The sequence below is a fragment of the Canis lupus genome, chromosome 10, assembly GCF_048164855.1.
Source record: "Canis lupus baileyi chromosome 10, mCanLup2.hap1, whole genome shotgun sequence".
Classification (NCBI taxonomy): Eukaryota; Metazoa; Chordata; class Mammalia; order Carnivora; family Canidae; genus Canis; species Canis lupus.
Window position 1 is genome coordinate 27,309,608 of NC_132847.1, and position 21,676 is coordinate 27,331,283.

The window sequence follows — 21,676 nt, forward strand, 5'->3', positions numbered from 1 at the left end:
CCCTTCCCTGGAACCTCTCCCTCCTCTTATCTTCTATGTTCTTCAGCATAACTGACATTTGGTGGCTAACAGGACCACCATTCTTGATTTTCTTGCAACATGGAATTCAGTCTTCCTTCTACCCAATTGTAAGCTCCTTAGAGGCAGGGGCCGATGCCCTGGGCCTTCCCAGGCCCTGCCCACAGAAAGTCTTAAGAAAAATTCTTTGTTGTTGTGGATAATGAGTGTATTAATCAGAAACTGCTGGGTTGTAACAGAAACTGAAACGAGCCCATTCTATTAAATCACAAAGGAATGCATTGGACTGCATAACTAAAAAGCCCAGGTTGTATCCAAAAACTTATTATCTGCAAGTAGATACCTTCTATGTTTTTCTTCCATTGCCTTCTTGTTCAGGTAGGCTTTGCAGTCCAAGGCAAGATGGCCTCCAGGCTTACATTCCATTGGCTTAGTAGGAGAAAATTGCCCTTTTTCAAGAGTTCCAGAAATATCCCAGAAGTGCTTCTCACTGGCTTGGTTTGGATCATATGCCCATCCTGACTCAACCGCTGTGGCTAGGGATCTGGAATGCTTGAGACTGGAGCATCCTAGATGGTTGTCTACATGTGAGTGACATACCCACTCCTAGATCTGGGTTGGGGTTATCTTCCTCTAACCACATGGACTGGACTGGTTCCCCAAGGAAATCACTGGCTAGGAGCTATTATGAAAAGAAAGGGGAATTGATATTGCATATGCAAAACAAAAGATGCAGACTATAAGGATTCCCAGCGTCCACCTTCAGCAAGAAGGTGAAAGGTCATTTTGCATATTAGAATCAGAGGGGAATTGGTTTGCTTTGGCTGGGGTTGGGAGATGTGCTCTTGGGATCTGGGCAGCTCCCCGGCAACAGAAATAGGTTCTTAGGATGAGGAACCCACTCAGTTCTGGCACTCACAAGTTCAGAAAAAATCTGATTCCAGTGCTCTAGGGTTAAATCCCCCCCCCCCCCCCCCCCCCCCCCCCCCGGGAGTTCTACAGGTGATTGTTAAACCAGCAGGGTAGAAAAATTCTGCTCTGGGAAATGATGTTCTACTTCAGCAAGAAAGATTCAGATTAGCTCTTCAGGACAATGTCCCCTGTGATAGAATTGGAATGTTCCTCCCTCTCTGTACCTCTTTTCAGAAAAGGGTCCCTGGAATTTACCTGGAGGCTGAAGATGGGTGGGTGAATTTCCTGAAAATAACAATAGCCAGTGTCTATTGAATAGCAATTGCAAGGTAGGCTCTGTGCTTTAGGGACTTCAGAGACTCAACCCATCTAAGTTTCAGTTTTTTCACAGCAATCCTCCCACTTGGGTACCAATAACATTAGCTCTATTTTACAGTTGAAGAAAGCAATATACAAAAAGCCTAGGCAAGATACCCCACCAGGGAGTGGCAAAAGGGGCATTGAGATCCAAGACCATCTGACCCTGGCTGGCGGGAGGCCTCGGAGAGGTGCATCACTCAAGCTCCTAAAGAAAAACTCCGGTGGGCGGTGGGAGTGGGCCCCCCACCCCACCCTAGGCTTTTGGGTTGGGGAGTTCAGACTTGAGGGCAGACAGGGTTCATTGCTAGATTCCTTAAATAGATTTTTATAAGAAAATGTTATGTGTATCTCTGCCTGTGCGTGCGGGTAGGGAATACAGAGGAATGAAGTCCAAGAGAGTTGCGCCCCTCCCCCCAATTTAACTCCCCTGACTCCGACCAGTTTGGGTTCGGAGACCCCAGCCCCAACCCGCTTCTGTCCCAGTGTCCTCAGCACCCCCCTTCCACACACATACTTTCTGCTTCTTTTTTTAAATTCACCAAAACAACACCTCCCCTGGACTCAAAGCTAGAACAGGAACCTTCCCCCTCGGAATCCCTGTTTGCTTTGGGGTGCACCCTTGAATGCGGGGGGTGGGGATGGGGCCGAGGGGCTTCCCCGTCACGTCCGACTCCGCGGAGACCCCAGAACTGGTTCCCGCCTGCCCCGCGCGCCCCCCGCGCCCCGGTTCCCCGCCCGGCTCGGGGAGGGCAGCGTCATCGCGCGCGGAGTCCGGGCGCCTCGGCGGCGGCGGCGGCGGCGGCTCCCCGGGGGCTGCGGGGACAGCCCGGGCTGCGGCGCCTGCTCAGTTCGCGCTCACTGCGTCGGAGGCTCCCCTGGCCTGGCTCGGTGCCCGGCACCAGACGGGGGGGCGGGGGGCGGGAAGGCGGCGGAAGAGCCCGCTCGGCCCGGGGCCCGGGGCTCCGAGCTGCAGAGGGGGCCTCCAGGGGGCAGCACCAGGCCGCCAAGCGGGCTTCTCGGCGCTGGCCTGGAGGGGTCCCCGCACAGCCCGCAGGGAAGCCCGGTTTTCCGACGGCCGCACTGCCCGCCCCGCCTCCACTGCTTCCGGAGAAGGTGGGAAAGTCTCCCACCCGCGCAAGGACCGCCAGCTCCCGGCTGAGGAGCAGGTGGCCCACCACGACGCAAAGGGACGTAGGGGATCACCTGGCGGGTATTTTCCTAGCCTCAGTTTCCCCGATGACACCTGGGAAGGCAGGGTGCCAACGGTCAAGGCCGAGGGGTCACGCTCCGCCTCTCCTGGGCGGCCTCTGCCCCGGCGAGCCAGTCCCTCCTCCCCTTAGCTCCCGCCCCGCTCCCACGGTCCCAGAGGTGGGCGGGAGGGCCCGGGATGACGGTGGCAGAACCCCGGCCCGACTCGCCCTCGCCCTCGCCCCCGCCCCCGCCCCGGGCGCGGGCTTCCCCAGGCCAGTCCCCGCGGGGGAACCGCCTGAGCCGCGGTGCTCCTAGCTCTCGGCGCCCCGAGACCTCCACCCGGGCGTCCCCAGCTCCTGCGCACGTTCGGGCTCCCGGCTCGGAGCCCGGGAGGAGGGAGGGAGCCAGGGAGCAGCCAGCAACGACCCGGAAACGCCATATAAGGAGCAGGAAGGATCCCCCGCCGGAACAACCCTTATTTGGGCAGCGCCTTGTTTGGAACGGCCCGATATGGCCCGGCCGCTTCCGGCTCCGGGAGGAGGGGAGAAGGCGGAGGGAAGAGGCGGGGGCAGTGCTGGGAACTCCGGAGCAGCCCGGGCCGGGGAGCCCGCAGCGGAGGCCCGAGCCCTAGGCTTTCTCGAGGCCGGGGCGCCCAGGGTGCAGGAGTCGGCGAGGGGGCCGGGGTGCGGGACCGCGGTGCTCCCCGATCTCGGGTAGGGGGCTTCACGTCACTCCGGGTCCTCCCGGCGGGTCTTGCCATATTAGGGCTTCCTGCTTCCCATATATGGCCATGTACGTCACGACGGAGGCGGACCCGTGGCGCTCCAGACCCTTCAAATAGAGGCGGATCCGGGGAGTCGCGAGAGATCCCAGCGCGCAGAACTTGGGGAGCCGCCGCCGCCAGCCGCCGCCGCCGCCAGCTTCCGCCGCCGCAGGACCGGCCCCTGCCCCAGCCCCGGTAGCAGCGCCGCGTCCGCACCGGCCGGCGGCGAGGGCGAGCCTGGAGGCCCCACCTGCCCTGGCCACAGTGTGCCCTGCGTCCCGCATGTGACCCGGCCAGGCCCCCGAGAGTGTGTCCCCCGCAGCCGCGGCTCCGGGCTGCGCCCACCCGCCCCAACACTAGCTCTCCAGCCCGCCCGTCCGGGATGGCCGCGGCCAAGGCCGAGATGCAGCTGATGTCTCCGCTGCAGATCTCCGACCCGTTCGGCTCCTTTCCTCACTCGCCCACCATGGACAACTATCCCAAGCTGGAGGAGATGATGCTGCTGAGCAACGGGGCTCCCCAGTTCCTCGGTGCAGCCGGGGCCTCGGAGGGCAGCGGCGGTAGCAGCAGCGGCGGCAGCGGGGGCGGTGGAGGTGGAGGGGGCGGCAGCGGCGGCAGCAGCGGCAGCGCCTTCAACCCTCAGGGGGAGGCGGGCGAGCAGCCCTACGAGCACCTGACCGCAGGTAAGCGGTGGCCTACGCCGAGGATTAGCCCCTTCGCCACCAGCCCGGCGACCAGTCAGTCCTTCCCCCGCCGCCTGGCAGCGCCCCCCTTCACCGCAGCAGCGTTCCCGGACCTCTGGGGTGCAAGCGGGGCTTCCCTTTCCGTCCTCGGGGGCATGTGTTGGCGAGATACCTGCGGACGTCCGCCCTCGCCCTCGCCCTCGCCCTGGCCCTCGCCCTCACCCCCCTCGCCCCTAGCGGTGCGCAGACGAGCAGGCTTCTGTTTGGGGTGGAGAGCTCGGGCTGCGTGGGTGGGTGGAGGTGGGGGAGGGCTTGTTTTGAAGAGCTGGGCTGCGCCCCCTTTTCTCCAGACGGGCCGGCGTTTCCTGCCGCCTGCCCCGGGGGAGGGCGGTGGTGCGGGCCGGGGACGTCCTGGCAGCCCGGGGTCGGGGCGCTGGCGGGAATCCCTGCGTGGCGCAGCCGCCGCTGCGGAGCGCCGTGCGCTGCAGTGGAGGGGGATTCTCCGTGTTTGCGTCAGCTGTTGTCGAAATGGGCTCCGCCGCCGGAGCGGGGCCGGGAACACTGCAATCTGCCGCTATCAATTATTAACCAGCTCGCGAGCCCATTATTGGGTCAGGTGGCCAGCCTGACCTCTTGCCTGGCAGCTCGGGTCCTCCGCGGCCTCCGGTGATTGCTCTCCAGTAACCAGGCCTCCCTCCTCTCTCTCTCCCCCCCATCAGAGTCTTTTCCCGACATCTCTCTGAATAACGAGAAGGTTCTGGTGGAGACCAGTTACCCCAGCCAAACCACGCGGCTGCCGCCCATCACCTACACTGGCCGCTTCTCTCTGGAGCCTGCACCCAACAGCGGCAACACCTTGTGGCCAGAGCCCCTCTTCAGCCTGGTCAGCGGCCTCGTGAGCATGACCAACCCACCGGCCACCTCGTCTTCGGCGCCGTCTCCAGCAGCCTCCTCCTCCTCCTCCGCCGCCTCTCAGAGCCCACCCCTGAGCTGTGCCGTCCAGTCCAACGACAGCAGCCCCATTTACTCGGCCGCGCCGACCTTCCCCACACCTAACAGTGACATCTTCCCGGAGCCGCAGAGCCAGGCCTTCCCGGGCTCCACGGGCGCCGCGCTCCAGTACCCGCCTCCCACCTACCCTGCGGCCAAGGGTGGCTTCCAGGTCCCCATGATCCCTGACTACCTGTTTCCACAACAGCAGGGGGACCTGGGCCTGGGCACCCCCGACCAGAAGCCCTTCCAAGGCCTGGAGGGCCGTACCCAGCAGCCTTCGCTCACTCCGTTGTCTACCATCAAGGCCTTTGCCACGCAGTCGGGCTCCCAGGACTTGAAGACCCTCAACACCACTTACCAGTCCCAGCTCATCAAACCCAGCCGCATGCGCAAGTACCCCAACCGGCCCAGCAAGACGCCCCCCCACGAACGCCCGTACGCCTGCCCGGTCGAGTCCTGCGACCGTCGCTTCTCCCGCTCCGACGAGCTCACGCGCCACATCCGCATCCACACCGGCCAGAAGCCCTTCCAGTGTCGCATCTGCATGCGCAACTTCAGCCGCAGTGACCATCTCACCACCCACATCCGCACCCACACGGGCGAGAAGCCCTTCGCCTGCGACATCTGTGGGAGAAAGTTTGCCAGGAGCGATGAGCGCAAGAGGCATACCAAGATCCACTTAAGGCAAAAGGACAAAAAAGCAGACAAAGGTGTTGTGGCCTCCTCAGCTGCCACCTCCCTCTCTTCCTACCCGTCCCAGGTGGCTACCTCCTACACGTCCCCGGTTACTACCTCTTATCCCTCCCCAGCCACCACCTCCTATCCGTCACCTGTACCCACCTCCTACTCCTCTCCCGGTTCCTCAACCTACCCATCCCCTGTGCACAGTGGCTTCCCCTCACCCTCAGTGGCCACCACATACTCTTCCGTCCCCCCTGCTTTCCCGGCCCAAGTCAGCAGCTTCCCTTCCTCGGCTGTCACCAACTCCTTCAGCGCCTCTGCAGGGCTTTCGGACATGACAACCACCTTTTCTCCCAGGACAATTGAAATCTGCTGAAGGGAAAGGAGAAACCAGGGAAAAGAGAAAGAAACACAAGAGACTTAAGAGACAGGAGGAGGAGATGGCCACAGGAGGGGGTTCCTCTAGGTGAGATGGAGGTTCTCAGAGCCAAATCCTCCCCCTCTACTCCACCCCAGGGCTGGTGTGGAAGGTCTGTTGGCCTGCGATCCTTTCTGCCCACTTGCCCTTCCTCTGCAGTTCCTACTGCCTGTGACTTCAGCTGCCTGAAACAGCCATGTCCAAGTTCTTCACCTCTATCCAAAGAACTTGATTTGCATGGATTTTGGATATATCATTTCAGTATCATCTCCATCGTATGCCTGACCCCCCCCTGCTCCCTTCGATGCTAGAAAATCAAGTTGGCAAAAATGGGGTTTGGGCTCCTCAGAGCCCAGCCCTGCACCCTTGTACAGTGTCTGTGCCATGGATTTTGTTTTTCTTGGGGTACTCTTGATGTGAAGATAATTTGCATATTCTATTGTATTATTTGGAATTAGGTCCTTTGGGGGGGGAAAAAAAAAAAGAAAAGCCAAGCAAACCAACGGTGATCCTTTATTTTGTGATGATGCTGTGACGATTAAGTTTGAAGCTTTTTTTGAAACAGCAGTCCTTGGTATTAATCAGAGCATGTGTCAGAGTGACGTTCCGTTAACTTTTTGTAAATAGTGCCCGACTGTACTCTCACACGTGACAAAATATGGTTTGGTTTTTCTTCTTTTTTTTTGAAAGTGTTCTTTTTTTCCGTCCTTTTGGTTTAAAAAGTTTCACGTCTTGGTGCCTTTTGTGTGATGCGCCTTGCTGACAGCTTGACATGTGCAATTGTGAGGGATGTGCTCACCTCTAGCCTTAAGGGGGGCAGGGAGTGACGATTCGGGGGAGGCTTTGGGAGCAAAATAAGGAAGAGGGCTGAGCTAAGCCTCGGCTCTCCAGAATGTAAGAAAACAAAATTTAAAACAAAATCTGAACTCTCAAAAGTCTATTTTTTTAACTGAAAATGTAAATTTATAAATATATTCAGGAGTTGGAATGTTGTAGTTACCTACTGAGTAGGCGGCGATTTTTGTATGTTATGAACATGCAGTTCATTATTTTGTGGTTTTATTTTACTTTGTACTTGTGTTTGCTTAAACAAAGTGACTGTTTGGCTTATAAACACATTGAATGCGCTTTATTGCCCATGGGATATGTGGTGTATATCCTTCAGAAAAATTAAAAAGAAAATAAAATAGCTGCGGTTGGGTGCGTGTTTCCTGGGTTGGGGGCGGGGGCCCTTTTGCCATCTTTTTTTTTTTTTTTTTTAAATGATTTTATTTATTTATTAGAGTGCAATGGGGAGGGGCAGGGAAAGAGTCTTAGGCAGACTCCTCACAGAAACCCATGGAAAGCTCCATGAGGGAGTTGGAGGTGGGGTGTGAGCTTGAGGCTCCATCTGACGATGGGAGATCAGGACCTGAGCTGAAACCAAGAGTCTGTTGCTTAACCAACTGTGCCACCCAGGGCCCCCAATTTTGCCATCTTAATTGACGGCTTTGAAGGGCTTTTACAGTCAGGGAAAGTTCTTTTTTTTTTTTTTTTTTTTTAAGATTTTTTTTTTTTTTTTTTTAAGTGATCTCTGCACTCAACATGGGACCCAAACTTACAACGGGGAGATCAAGGGTCCTGTGCTATACTGAGCCAGCCAGGCACCCCCAAGACAGGGAAATTCCATTCAGAGTCCTAGCTGCTGTGTGTCACTGGAGTGAATTCTTTGAGAACTATGTGGATCTCTTCTTGATACTGGGCCTCTTCCTCAATCTGGTGGACTGCCTACTTTATCTGGTTAATTAAAGTGGAACATGAGTGCCCAGAGGCCGTGCTATTTTCCTGGCCCCACATAATTTGTCTGGCCCTGCCCCATGTCTCTACCCAGGGTTGGGGAAAGCTGTGTTCTTGGGAATCCTTGCTATCTACACTTGGGGGAGGTAAAGGGTGGGCACGAAGGCTCTGAGAAGTAGTAACAAGACTGGAGCTGACTCAGCCTCTCCTTCCCATCCTCCATGTCCCCAGAAACCTGAGGGCATCGAAGAAGCCTAGAAGAGGCGAGGGCCAGTTCTCAAGCCAAGAATCCTTCCAGGAAGAAATCTCACCACTTGCCAGCTGGAGCTGTGATCCTTGGCAGCTTCCAGGAGCACAGGGCGGAGTGGGCAGGAGGCTGGCCTTGTATTTAAGGTTCTCATACAGATCAAGTCTGTCCCCATTGTGTAGGAGGCCTGAGGTACTAGGTTCCCTGGCTCCAGCTCCCTGATGGCGCACACTAATGGCTGAAGCAATCCTTGTGAGCCTTTTTAGCATCTGTGTACTCTTTGAGAGGTCTTGAGCTGGTCATAACAATGCAGATTGTTGGTTAAGAAGACAGAGATGTAAGCCAAAAATTATTACATGATGTTATGTTACATAATGTGGACAAGCTTGGGACTCAGAGCATGGAGAAGGATGCTGAACCCACCCAGGAGCTTAGGAAAGATGGAAAATTGAGTAGGGAAGAGTAATAGTTAACTCAATTCACTTGCTTTGTATGTTAACCAGGGAGGGTGTTGGTGACTCTTTGCATGAGAGAGTGAACAGATAGATTATGGAACATAAGCACCACCTTCAGCCTTGATTAGAGTCTTTTAGGAATTGGTCAGACATGACCATCCAGTGATCATTTGGGTCCAATAGATTTGATGTCCCAGAATTCCCAAGCCTTGGCTCCCCTCTCAATTTCTGATCCTCCCAGTCAAGGACAATGAAATATCTTCCCGGCTCAGTATGGCTCTCAGGCCTTGAGTGGGATTGAGGTCTCACTTGGTCCACTCTTCCCTCTGAGGGTCTCCCAGGTTAGCCACCAACACCATTCCTGAAACCAGGGGAATTCCAGCAATCTCTTGGCATTCGCCCAATTCTTTCTCTTCCATTCTAGCCCTCAACCACCAAATCTATTGATATCTGCCCTTTCCCAGGATACTAGACTCCTTAGCCTGGAGCAGGAGAAACCAAGCCACCTTCTCTAGCTGAGGGCACATTCCTATGAGCCTCCTGGCTAAATTGCCAGGTCCTGATGAGACAACATTTGCATTGGCACACCTTTTCCCAGCCCCACCTACCCCTCCCCATCTCACTCTGGGCCCAGGATCACCAGTCTGTACTTGTTACACATTCTTAATAATTTCTCACCACAGACTACCTAGGTGGGAGAGGGGGCAGCGAGGGAAAACATGGCAAAAATAAAATATGAAAAAAGGAGCAGAAGGACTCTGTTCCTTTAAAGCAAAAAATCTCTTATGTCATTATTACAATATCTCAGAATCAGATTCCCAGACCCCCTTCCTGTGGCATTTTATTTATTTATTTATTTATTTATTTATTTATTTATTTATTTATTTATTTTGACATCTTATTTTTGAGGTCTGTGATGGGGGCCTGGAACCTGCCTTGATAACAACCACACCGGGCAATTTTGATGCAGATGGCTCATTGAGAAATTCTGCCAAGATTGCTAGCTAATTTTTATTAGTCCTGTCACCAGGGTTCCTTTGGCTTCTGCCACTTGAAACTCAAGTTTCTCTGCACAGCTGAAATACAGCAAGACTCAAAAATTGCCCCATTTTACAGTCCTATAGTATTAAAAAGGAAAGAAAGAAAGAAAGAAAGAAAGAAAGAAAGAAAGAAAGAAAGAAAGAAAGAAAGAAAGAAAGAAAGAAAGAAAGAAAGAGAAAGAAAGAAAAAAGAAGAAAAGAAAGAAAGAAAAAGAAAGAAGAAAGAAAGAAAGAAAGAAGAAAGAAAAGAAAGAAAGAAAAGAAAGAAAGAAAGAAGAAAGAAAGAAAGAAAGAAAGAAAGAAAGAAAGAAAGAAAGAAAGAAAGAAAAAGGAAAGTGTTCAAAGGAAAGTGTTCATTTTAACTCCTGCTCCTGTGAGGGAAATCTGAAACCAAGGGCATAGGGCATTGCTGATAAAAGCTCTATCATCATCAAGGCTGAGGTTTAGGAAGGCACCCAGATAGTGTGAACAATTGATTGTTACCTGGGGACATTGTGTGGGGCTTCAAGGATGTGGAAGAGGCGAGGGGGGCAGGAAAACTTGGCCAAGGCTAGGTTTAGATTCTGCAGGAAAAAAAAGAACCAGGTTTTAAGGACCCTTGACCCTGCTTCCTAGTACCTGAGGGATACTCTTTTCTCTTGAATTCCAGGAATGTTGAGCCTCACCTTTTTGGAAAGATTCTAAGCACTCAGAAAGACATAGCTTAGCCTGGTTGTCAGGCTGGGTTTAAGGTATGCTTCCTTCTACCTGGCCCCTCTTGGAACCTCCAACCCAGGAAGAAATGGGGTCAGGAATGCATACTATGGGGTCAGAGATAGTTCCTGCAACATCCTCCTCTCTCCCCATCCCTGCTGTTTTCCCTGGTTCAGCCACGATTGGTGTAGTTTGAGAGGGGAAGATTGAAAAGAGTGAGATCACAATGGTCCCAAGGGAAATGAGGCCAAGTCTAAAAGAAAAGAATCAGGCATTGAGTAAATATGGTTTCAACATTTTACTCATAAGTCTCCAGGTGCTAATAAGACTTTTGTGCCCAAATAGCAAATCTAGCCCTCCACTGTAGTGATTTTTCTTCCCAAGTCCCCTTTCCCATTACTAGAGCCTGGGTAAGTCTTTTGAGGCAAAGCTTACAGGAGACATTCTCTTAGGATCCCTGGTTGGGTCAGCCCAGGTGGCTCAGCGGTTTAGCCCTGTCTTCAGTCCAGGGCACGATCCTGGAGACCTGGGATCAAGTCCCACGTTGGGCTCCCTGCATGGAGCCTGCTTCTCCCTCTGCCTGTGTCTCTGCCTCTCTCTCTCTCATCTTTGTGTATTCTCATGAATAAATAAATAAAATCTTAAAAACAAAAACAAAACAAAAAAAAGGATCCCTGGGTGGCTCAGGGGTTTAGCACCTGCCTTCAGCCCAGGGTGTGATCCTGGAGACCTGGGATGGAGTCCCACATCGGGCTCCCTGCATGGAGCCTGCTTCTCCTTCTGCCTGTGTCTCTGCCTCTCTCTCTCTCTCTCTCTCTGTGTCTCCATGAATAAATAAATAAAATCTTAAAAAAAAAAAAAAAAAAAGGACGTTCTCTTAGATCAGGTTAGCAGCTCGGCTCCTCATTTGCAAGAAAATCTATCTTAACTCTTTTTTGGGGCGCTGTCTCCAACAAGGCCATCCTCCCCAGTGCTTAGGTCGTTTATTATGATTATTATTATTATAGCTCTATTGGAGTATAATTGATATAGAATAAACTGTACAATTTGATGAGTCCTGATATATGTGTTCACAGGTGAAAAAACCATAATCACAGTTAAGATAATGAACATATCTGTTACTGCCAAAACTTTGCTTGTGCCCCTTGGAAATCTTTCCTTCATCCATCCCTGTCCCCCGGGGCAACCACTGATTTGCTTGCCTTTTTTTTTTTTTTTTTTTAAGATTTTATTTATTTATTCATGAGAGACACATAGAGAGAGAGAGAGGCAGAGACACAGGCAGAGAGAGAAGCAGGCTCCACACAGGGAGCCTGATGTGGGACTCGATCCCAGGACTCCAGGATCACACCCTGGGCTGAAGGCATGCACCAAGCTGCTGAGCCACCCAGGGATCCCCTGCTTTTTTTTTTTTTTTAAGATTTTACTTATTTAGTCATGAGAGACACAGGGAGAGGCAGAGACACAGGCAGAGGGAGAAGCAGGCTTCCCACAGGGAGCTCGATGCTGGGACTCCATCCCAGGACCCTGGGATCACTCCCTGAGCCAAAGGCAAATGCTCAACCCCTGAGCCACCCAGGCATCCTTATGTTGTTGCTTGTACAAAGAGTTCCCTCTGTGTTATTTCTGGGGAGTATTTCACTCTATGACTATAGCACAATTTGTTCACTCTTTCACCGGTGGATGGACATTGGGGCTGGTTCCCTTTGGGGCTGTTATAAATAAGGGTGCTGTGAACATCTGAGTACACATCTTTGCATGCATGCGTTCCCATTTACTCCAAAGCCCCCCATTCTTGTTCCTTGTTTCTACCATGTTCCCATTTACTCACCTCCCTCTTACTGGAAGCAATAATCACCCATGTTCTCCCACACTCATGTAGTTAGGGCTCAGCCTCCTAAAAGATCTGCTTTGTTTACATTTTCCTCAAACAGAGCCAGTCTAAGGCTAAGCCAGGTACACTGTTGTTATTTACTCAGCTTGGCAAATGTACGTGTGTCCTTGGCGATACTTTTCTAAGGTACCTGGTAGTCAGGGGAATGCACACTGATGAGGCACTTTGACCTCAAGCAGAGGAAAAGGCTAAGCTCAAAAGGTGTGCAAGCTGCCCTGGGATACTTGTCCTGAGAGGTTATCTGTCCACATTATCACTGTCTCCTCCTTTTTTTTTTTTTTTTTTTCATTTATTTATGATAGTCACACAGAGAGAGAGAGGCAGAGACACAGGCAGAGGGAGAAGCAGGCTCCATGCACCGGGAGCCTGATGTGGGATTCGATCCCGGATCTCCAGGATCGCGCCCTGGGCCAAAGGCAGGCGCTAAACCGCTGCACCACCCAGGGATCCCTCACTGTCTCCTCCTGTGAGTCTTCTTCCCTGGAAGGGTTTCCTGGAACACAGGCCCCACTCACTCACTAGCTGTCAAAGCCCCTATCCTATGGAGTTCTCAACTCTCAGTTCTGAGGTAATGCTGTAACTACAAGTTCTCTCTCTCTCTCTTCTTTGGGCCCAGAGAGCCTGGAACTGCAGAGCGGCCTGAGAGTAGAAAAGGCCACTGAGGCTCCATGTTCTCAACTGTGTTAACTTGGCACTCATTGCCGGCCTGAGTTATGTGTCAGGGTCAGGATGAGGACAGATGGCTTTACATATTTTAGAAAATTATTTAGAAAATTATCCTTAACATTTATCCTTTCCAGACAGACAATAACAAGTGTTGGTGAGGATATGGAAATGCTGGTGAAGGGCAGCCCGGGGTGGCTCAGCGGTTTAGCACCGCCTTTGGCCCAGGGCGTGATCCTGGAGACCTGGGATCGAGTCCCACATCTGGCTCCGTGCATGGAGCCTGCTTCTCCCTCTGCCTGTGTCTCTGCCTTTCTCTCTCTCTCTCTCTCTGTGTGTGTGTGTGTCTCATGAATAAATAAATAAAAATCTTAAAAAAAAAAAGAAAAAAAGGAAATGCTGATGAACATGTAGAAAGGTACCACTTTGGGATACCTGGGGGGCTCAATGGTTGAATGTCTGTCTTTAGCTCAGGCATTATCTTGGAGTCCCGGAATCGAGTCAGGGAACCTGCTTCCTCTCTGTCTGTGTCTCTCTCTCTGTGTGTCTCTCATAAATAAATAAATAAAATCTTTAAAAAAAACTATTTTTAATGCCTTATAGTTCAATAAATCTAGACTTTAAAAATCCTTTACTTCGCTGGTCTTTGAATGCCCATTTTCCAGGTGGGCTTCACAATGTTAATTCTACCCTATAGGTCTGTTCTCCATCCTTGAGGGTGAGCTTCTTGGAATCTCTCTCCTGCTAGCTGCCTTGGCCTGTGCTCTGACCAGACCCTCTGCTCCAAGGAGGGAGCCCTCTCAGATTGTGGTGCTGATTTGCAAACTGGAGGCTGAAGAGCAGGCCCTAGGGTAGTGGGGTGGGGGCTGGGGGAGGTCCTCCTGACTCTCACTTAGGGATTCATGTTGAAGGAAGGTACTCTTATTTATTTCTTTTTTTAAGATTTTATTTATTTACTCATGAAAGACACACAGAGAGAGAGAGGCAGAGACACAGGCAGAGGGAGAAACAGGCTCCATGGAGGGAGCCCGATGTGGGACTCGATCCCGGGACTCCAGGATCATGCCCTGGACCAAAGGCAGGCGCTAAACCACTGAGCCACCCAGGGATTCCCAGGAAGGTACTTTTAAAATCTGGGGAGTCGGGACACTTGGCTGGCTCAGCAATTGAGCATCTGCCTTTGGCTCAGGTCGTGATCCTGGGGTCCTGGGATGGAGTCCTACATCAGGCTCCCTGCAGGGAGCCTGTTTCTTCCTCTGCTTGTGTCTCTGCCTCTCTCTCTGTGTCTCTCATGAATAAATAAATAAAGTCTTTAAAAAATAATAAATAAAAATAGAAAATAAAAATAAAAATCTGGGGAGGCAAATGGGTGGCAATGGGTCTATCCTGAAGTGTCTTCTCTCATCTCTGTGACCCAGGTAAATCAGTCTGCCCATCTGGGTTAGAGTGCTTCCTCACTTCCCAAACAAACCCAGAAGTCGAGTTTCTACACAACTAGCAGTGGGTGCCCTCTTCAGAGAAAATGATTTCAGCTCTTCCCAGAACTCATGTTTCCTCAGAACCAAATTCTTACCCCAAAATCTTTTCAGATCCAATAACCAGACTCCTGAGAACCAAACTGTACTCCCTTTATTCAACAAATTAGTGGAGCTTCTACTGTGGGTGAGTTGCTCCAGGGAATTTAGAGGTGGTCTGGGAGAAAGAGAAAAAAAAATCCCTCCCAGCCTGCCAATCACCTTTAAATCTCTTTATTTTTGAAAGATTTTATTTTATTTTATTTTATTTTATTTGTTTGTTTATTTATTTATTTATTTATTTTAGAGAGGGGGGCGAGCAGAGGGAGAGGGACAAGCAGGCTCCCATGCAGGGCTCAATCTTATGACCCTGAGATCATGACCTGAGCTGAAATCAAGAGTCACTCTTTTTTTTTTTTTTTTTTTTATTTTATTTTATTTATTTTATTTATTTTTTTTTTTAAGAGTCACTCTTTAAGGGACTGAGCCACCCAGGCTCCCCATCTTAGAACCAACCATGAATTTCCTCAAACTGGCTTCTCAGAGACAGTGAATCTCCTCTGGCTGCCTTATCACAACCAATTTCCAGTCACTTCAACGCCAACATCTTCAACTGTCTTCTCAGAACCACCTACTTAGTACTGTCAGGTCCATGTGACTTGGAACCTTCTCAACTCAGTGATGAGGCCAACAGTACCTTGGGAGTATCCCTAACCTTCTATGAATGATGTAAACACAACTCTGATTGCCCCTAGGTCCCTATAAAACAGAAACTCTGGAGTCGGACTGTTTCTAGTTCTATTTCAGCAACCTCAGAACTGATTTTGTTCCCTCATATTTGTGATGACTCCCTCAAATTATCGTCTCAGAATCATCTTTTATTCCCTTCAGAGCCAGATTTCATTTTTGGCTAATGAGACTGCCAAGGTCCTGAGAATTATCTTATCAGAAGTGTCTTGTGTCTATCTAGAAACACTGTTTTCAATCTCCTCAGGCCCAACTATTAATTAGGCTTCATAAAGTTTTTATTCTCCCTTCCCTTCCCTTCCCTTCCCTTCCCCTCCCCTCTTTTCCTTCAGAGGAAGAGTGAGCCTGTGCAGGGGAAGGGCAGAGGGAGAGGAAGAAACCTAAGCATGCTCCTCGCCTAGCTCACCCAGCTCAGAGTCAGCTGCAGGGCTCCATCTGGTGACCCTGAGATCATGACCCAAGCCGAAATCAAGAATCACTCAACTGATAGAGCCACTCAGGCACCCTATGTATTTTTCAAAAAAAATTTTTTTTTAAGATTTTATTTATTTATTCATAGAGACACAGAGAGAGAGAGGCAGAGACAGAGGCAGAGGGAGAAGCAGGCTCCATGCAGGGAGCCCGACATGGGACTCCATCCCGGGTCTCTAGGATTACACCCAGAGCTGAAGGCGGCGCTAAACCACTGAGCTACCCGGGCTCCCCTTCAATTTTTATCATCAGAAGAATATCATTCTAGGGGCATCTGGCTGGTTCAGTTGGTAGAACATGCGACTCTTGATCTCAGGGTTGTGAGTTCAATCTCTACATAGGTTGGAAAGCTCACTTAAAAACAAAAAAAGGGACGCCTGGGTGGCTCAGTGGTTGAGTGCCTGCCTTCGGCCCAGGGCGTGATCCTGGAGACCTGGGATCAAGTCCCACGTCGGGCTCCCTGCATGGAGCCTGCTTCTCCCTCTGTCTGTGTCTCTGCCTCTCTCTGTATCTCTCATGAATAAATAAATAAAATCTTAAAAAAAAAAAATCTTAAAAAATTAATTAAAAACAACAACAAAAAAAAAATCCCCAGAAATAACAAAAAAAGTTGTATGCTTTAAACTTTCACAATCTGGGCAGCCTGGGTGGCTCAGCGGTTTAGCACTGCCTTCAGCCTGGGGCATGATCCTAGAGAACCGGGATGGAGTCCCAAGTCAGGCTCCCTGCATGGAGCCTGCTTCTCCCTCTGCCTATGTCTCTGCCTCTCTCTCACTCTCTCTGTGTCTCTCATGAATAAATACATAAAATCTTAAGAAAAAATAAATAAACTTTCACAATTTTAGTATATTAATTACATCTCAGTAAAGCTGGGAGAAATGTAAAAGAGGGGTGCCTGGTTGGCTCAGTTGGTAGGGCATGGGACTTTTGATCTCAGGGTTGTGAGTTTTAGCCCCACACTAGGCATAGAGCTCAGTTAAAATATAAAATCTTTTAAAAAATGTAAAAAAAAAAGAAAGAAAGAAAGAAAGAAAGAGTCATTCTATTGATGGAAGTAAAAGAAAAATACAAGACAAAGCAAATAATTATTTTCTAGAATCTGGTGTAATGAATGTAGGGGTCTTCATGAAGTTCCTCTGGTAGAGTATTTTCTCTCCCCCGGCAAGGCCTTGCCTCTTTATTTGTAAGGTGTTAAAGAAGAGTGCTTAAGAATATAGAATCTCCAGAGACTCTAGGTTCTGGGTTATTTGCTGTGTGGACACAAACTGCCTGTTTCCTTGCAGGTCATCTATTGGGGCTAAATGGATAGAAGCACTAGGGAGCTATCGCTGGCTTCTAAATCTAACAGCTGTAGGTTTTTCTAAAAATCAGGAAGGGTTGTTATTTTGTTAACTTGCTGAGCTCACTCAATTATGCCTTAGAAAAAAAAAATTATGCCTTAGAGAACTCTTGAGATCTTGACCCATCATTAAATTATCTCTACACCCATTTCCGATATACAATCCAAGCATGCCACTAGGCTCAAGTCTTTCTCTTAAATTTCTTTCTTCTGTTTATTGCTAAGTTGATATTAACCAGGTGGTTTTGCTGGTTATTCTTGGGTCAGACTGTTTGGTGTGTCCCCACTTACTGGGCACATAAAAGGAGGAGCTCAAGTCTGGTAACTTCTGTGGGGCTGCTCAGCACTGGGCCATACAAAGTCTATGCTGTTCCTTCAGGCCCCAGAATGTTATCCAGAAAACATTTATTAAATATCTACTTTATGTTAGACCCTGAGTGTGTAGAGGTAAATGAGATAGAGTCTGGGGCAGCACAGAATTCGATGTGGGGGAGATTTGGACACAAATAAGTATCTCACAGTGTGATACATTAGAGGTGTGTATGAAACAGAGAATGACTCGTTCTGTCAAGGAGAAGGAGACATAGGAAAAGGGTATGGGGGATGCCTGGGGGACTTGGTGGTTGAGCGGCTGCCTTCTGCTCATGTCATGACCCCAGAGTCCTGGAATTGAGTCCCAAGTCCCGCATGGAGCTCCCTGCAGGGAGCCTGCTTCTCCCTCTGCCTTGTGTCTCTGCCTCTCTCTATGTGTCTCTTATGAATAAAAATAAAATCTTAAAAAAAAAAATGGAATCATACAATATGTAACCTTTTCTTTTTTCTTTTTTTTTCAAATATTTTTAATTTATTGATTCATGAGAGACACAGAGAGAGAGAGAGAGAGAGAGGCAGAGACACAGGCAGAGGGAGAAGCAGGCTCCATGCAGGGAGCCCGACGTGGGACTTGATCCCGGGTCTCCAGGATCACACCCTGGGCTGAAGGTGGCACTAAACCACTGAGCCACACGGGCTGCCCTATTAGCCAGAATCTAACAAAAAATTTAGACTAAATTACATTTGTTAAGGGGTGCCTGGCTGGCTGTCAGTAGAGCACGTGACTCTTGATCTCCAGGTAATATGAGTTCTAGCCTCACGTTGGGGGTAGAGTTTACCTAATTTTAAAAAATGATACTTGTTTTAAAAAGGGGGGGGGGATAAATACTTGCTACTTTTTATTTTATCAAAGAATGATATTTTGTACTTTCCTGTATGGAGCCCTAATAAATTCCGGGTCCTTATATGGTCAAGGCTCTAGGTGGAGTTACAAATAAAGAATTATAATGCTGGAGCCAGAAAACAAAAATTGTATTCCAATCTCTACTTGAGGAATTACAGGGGATCCATTTAATGCCCCATACTTATACTTCATAAAATTCCTCCAACTTTTCCTTTTCCAACTCATCTCCTTCCCTTCTCCTTCTTTGTTTCTTTATTATTATATGTTTCTGTATTATCAGTTTTGCTTCTCTGCCCAAGTTTTTTCCCCTCCCAGCCTCTCAGGCTCTATACATCTCCTTCTCTCTCTCTAACCAGCTGAGCCCCTTCCCCCTTCCTCAGCATTTCTGATTCTGCATTTAAAAAGATCCAGGAACTGGGCTGGCAAAGACCAAACTGGAAGCTTGAAAGTGGAATTGGATTCCAAGCTGGAAAACTTTTGATGGATAGATAAAGGGAGAAAGAAAAATGAACATTCACACTAATAAATCTTATCATCACATGTATTTTCTGCAACAAACATGCATAAAAAATACACAAATGGAGTAGAAATTGCATAGATAAAATGTTTTTAAGCATAAAAAAGATGGTAGGGAAAGAAAGAAAGGAGCACTATCACTCTCACTTTCCAGTTCCCGTTTCTCTCTAGATTGACTGACTGCTGGGTCCTTGACGTGCTTATTTCAGGAAAAGTGAAGTGGAACCTTCTCTCTGACTCAAGGTTCAAACTGTTTCCCACCACCACAGCCCTGCAGCCTGCAGCAGGGATGGGAGCACCAGAGTCTGCTCCTGTACCCAGCAGAGGGTCCTCTGGGAGAGACCACTGGGAGCCCCCCACTGCCGCCCCCCCAGCTGGAGAGGCTGCCACTCTGTGGTCGCCCTGATTGAGGTGCTGGGTTCTCCAGCCTTTTCTCCAACAAGCACCTCCCTCAGACATTAAGGAGACCTCCTGAGGGCTCTTGGGTTTAGACATTTTTGCATCTCTTAGGGAAATGTCAAGTCTTGGGGTTGGGGGGACAGGTGGTGAACCCCTCTCCATGTTTCCTTTTGTCTGGGGAATTGGATTGGATTTGACCAGAGCCCCTAGTTGCAGGGCCCATGTGACCCAGGTCCATCTGTGTAGAACCTAGAAATATTCATTCTGGCAGCAACTCTGAACTAATCAAGTGAACACTCCCAGCCAGGTTCTGGCTTGTGTGGCAAGCACTATAGAAATGTAGGTATGGGGAATCCCTGGGTGGCCCAACAGTTTAGCACCACTTTAGGCCCAGGACCTGATCCTGGAGCTCCAGGATTGAGTCCCACATTGGGCTCCCTGCATGGAGCCTGCTTCTCCCTCTGCCTGTGTCTCTGCCTCTCTCTCTGTCTTTCATGAATAAATAAATAAGATATTTAATTTTTTTATTTATTTATGATAGTCATACAGAGAGAGAGAGAGAGGCAGAGACACAGGCAGAGGGAGAAGCAGGCTCCATGCACCGGGAGCCCGACATGGGATTCGATCCCGGGTCTCCAGGATCGCGCCCTGGGCCAAAGGCAGGTGCCAAACCGCTGCGCCACCCAGGGATCCCAATAAATAAGATATTTAAAAAAGAAAAAAAGAAATGTAGGTATGGGCAGACTTTTGTGGTCTCAGCCTGTGTGAGCAGGAGCCCCAGAATCCATGGAGAAACCATGGTGGCAGCACGGACAAGTAGTAAGGCCCAGATGATTTAGAGTCACACAGTCAAATTTTCAGCCTTCACTCCACCACTTACATTACTTATTGATTACAGACAAGTCTCCTACTTCTATGAGCCTCAGTTTTCACCTGTAGAAAATGGGCATAATGGTCCCATTTCTTGGGACGCCTGGGTGGCTCAGCGGTTAAGCGTCTGCCTTCCGCTTAGGATGTGATCCTGGAGTCCTGGGATAGGGTCCCACATTGGGCTCCCTCTATGGAGCCTGCTTCTCCCTCTGCCTGTGTCTCTGCCTCTCTGTCTCTGTCTCTCTCCCTGTCTCTCATGAATAAATAAATAAAATCTTAAAAAAAAAAAAGGTCCCAGGATCCCTGGGTGGCACAGCGGTTTGGCACCTGCCTTTGGCCCAGGGCGCGATCCTGGAGACCCGGGATCGAATCCCATGTCGGGCTCCCGGTGCATGGAGCCTGTTTCTCCCTCTGCCTGTGTCTCTGCCTCTCTCTCTCTCTCTCTCTCTCTGTGTGACTATCATAAATAAATAAAAATTAAAAAAAAAAAGGTCCCATCTCATTGGTTGGTGGTGAGGATTATATGAAATAATGTCTACAGAGTGCCTGGCCCACTCCCATCAATTGGGAGCTCTTGTTATTGGGGAGTCCACAAATTTCAGTTTCTCTTTTTTTTTATTAAAAAACATTTTTAAAAAAAGATGTTATTTATTTATTCATGAGAGACACACAGAGAAAGGCAGAGACACAGGCAGAGGGAGAAGCAGGCTCTCTGCAGGAAGCCCAATGTTGGGACTTGTTCCCAGGACCCCAGGATCACACCCTGAGCCAAAGGCAGACACTCAACCGCTGAGCCACTCAGGCATCCCAAACTTCGGTTTCCGTATCTCTAAACTGGGATAACAGTAGGACCTACCTGAGGGAATTGATTCAATAAGATAACAAAGGAAGCAGGTTGACACAATATTTATACATAAGTATTAACTGTTAATACTCTTAATCATTCCTTTGGTCTGCTTGAGGTCAATACCTACTAGTGCCCTTCTTTCCCTATTTCTTCCTCTTCCTCTTCCAGTTGCCAGGACTCTTCTCATATTTTTCTGGGCAGAAGACCTGCAGAAAGAAAAATGATCCAGGAGTCTGTCTCTTGCCTGAGACCTGCCTCTCCTCCCTCCCATCACAGTCAAATCCAGGGCTTTCCTACTAATGTCTCTCCAGGGCAAAGCTCTTGCCAAAGGGTTCATTTTAGAGACTTCGATAATCTCAAGAGGATCAGTCTTCATCTTCCCCACCTACAAGATGAGTGACAGCTTGAAGCCAAGTGCTTCCCAGCCTCCAACCAGGGAAAGAAATGGAAGTTTCCTCTTTTCCTTGGTGTCTGTCTCCCCCTCCTTTTTGCGGGGGAGCTGGGCGTGCTCACTCTGGAGGGACTGAGGGAAGCCGGGCTGGCTCTAACGCAATCCTGCCTAGACGAAGCTGGCAGCTGGGAACCACCTTCCCTCAGCTTGCCCTCTGCCGGGGAACTCCATGACGGAGAGGCGGCAGCTGGCGGGGGGAGGCCTTGATTTGAGGACGCTGCTGTGGCTGCTGCCGCCTGGCCACACAGAGACACACGGGACCCCGCGGCCGCGGTGGCTGATGCCAGTGCCCATTCTGTTCCCGAGGACCTGCCACAAGAGCAGCGGCTTGGCACCTAGAGGGAAGGATTGCTTCCTCGGTAGCAAGGTAGCAAATACAAAGGAACACAAAACCTAGGATAAAGGGTGTGAGATTGGGAATCTGAAGACCTGGGTTCGAGTTCCGATGCCACCGCTCCACAACCCTGTGATTTTGGGTCACATCTCATAAGATCTTTGCCCAAGTTTCTGTTTTCCCAT

General features: G+C 49.9%; 1 protein-coding gene and 1 non-coding gene across 2 annotated transcripts; both read left to right on the forward strand.

Moving 5' to 3' along the window:
* The first annotated feature begins 3,342 nt into the window (after positions 1-3,342).
* Positions 3,343-7,208, forward strand: EGR1 (early growth response 1). The gene is made up of 2 exons (XM_072841214.1): positions 3,343-3,927; positions 4,647-7,208. Exons 1-2 carry the CDS (start codon positions 3,627-3,629, stop codon positions 5,975-5,977), a joined length of 1,632 nt encoding a protein of 543 aa, XP_072697315.1. The 5' UTR covers positions 3,343-3,626; the 3' UTR covers positions 5,978-7,208.
* Positions 7,209-16,412: 9,204 nt separating this feature from the next.
* TRNAK-UUU (transfer RNA lysine (anticodon UUU)) lies at positions 16,413-16,485 on the forward strand. Its single transcript has one exon. It is a non-coding gene; the product is annotated as a tRNA-Lys (tRNA).
* Positions 16,486-21,676: the final 5,191 nt, after the last annotated feature.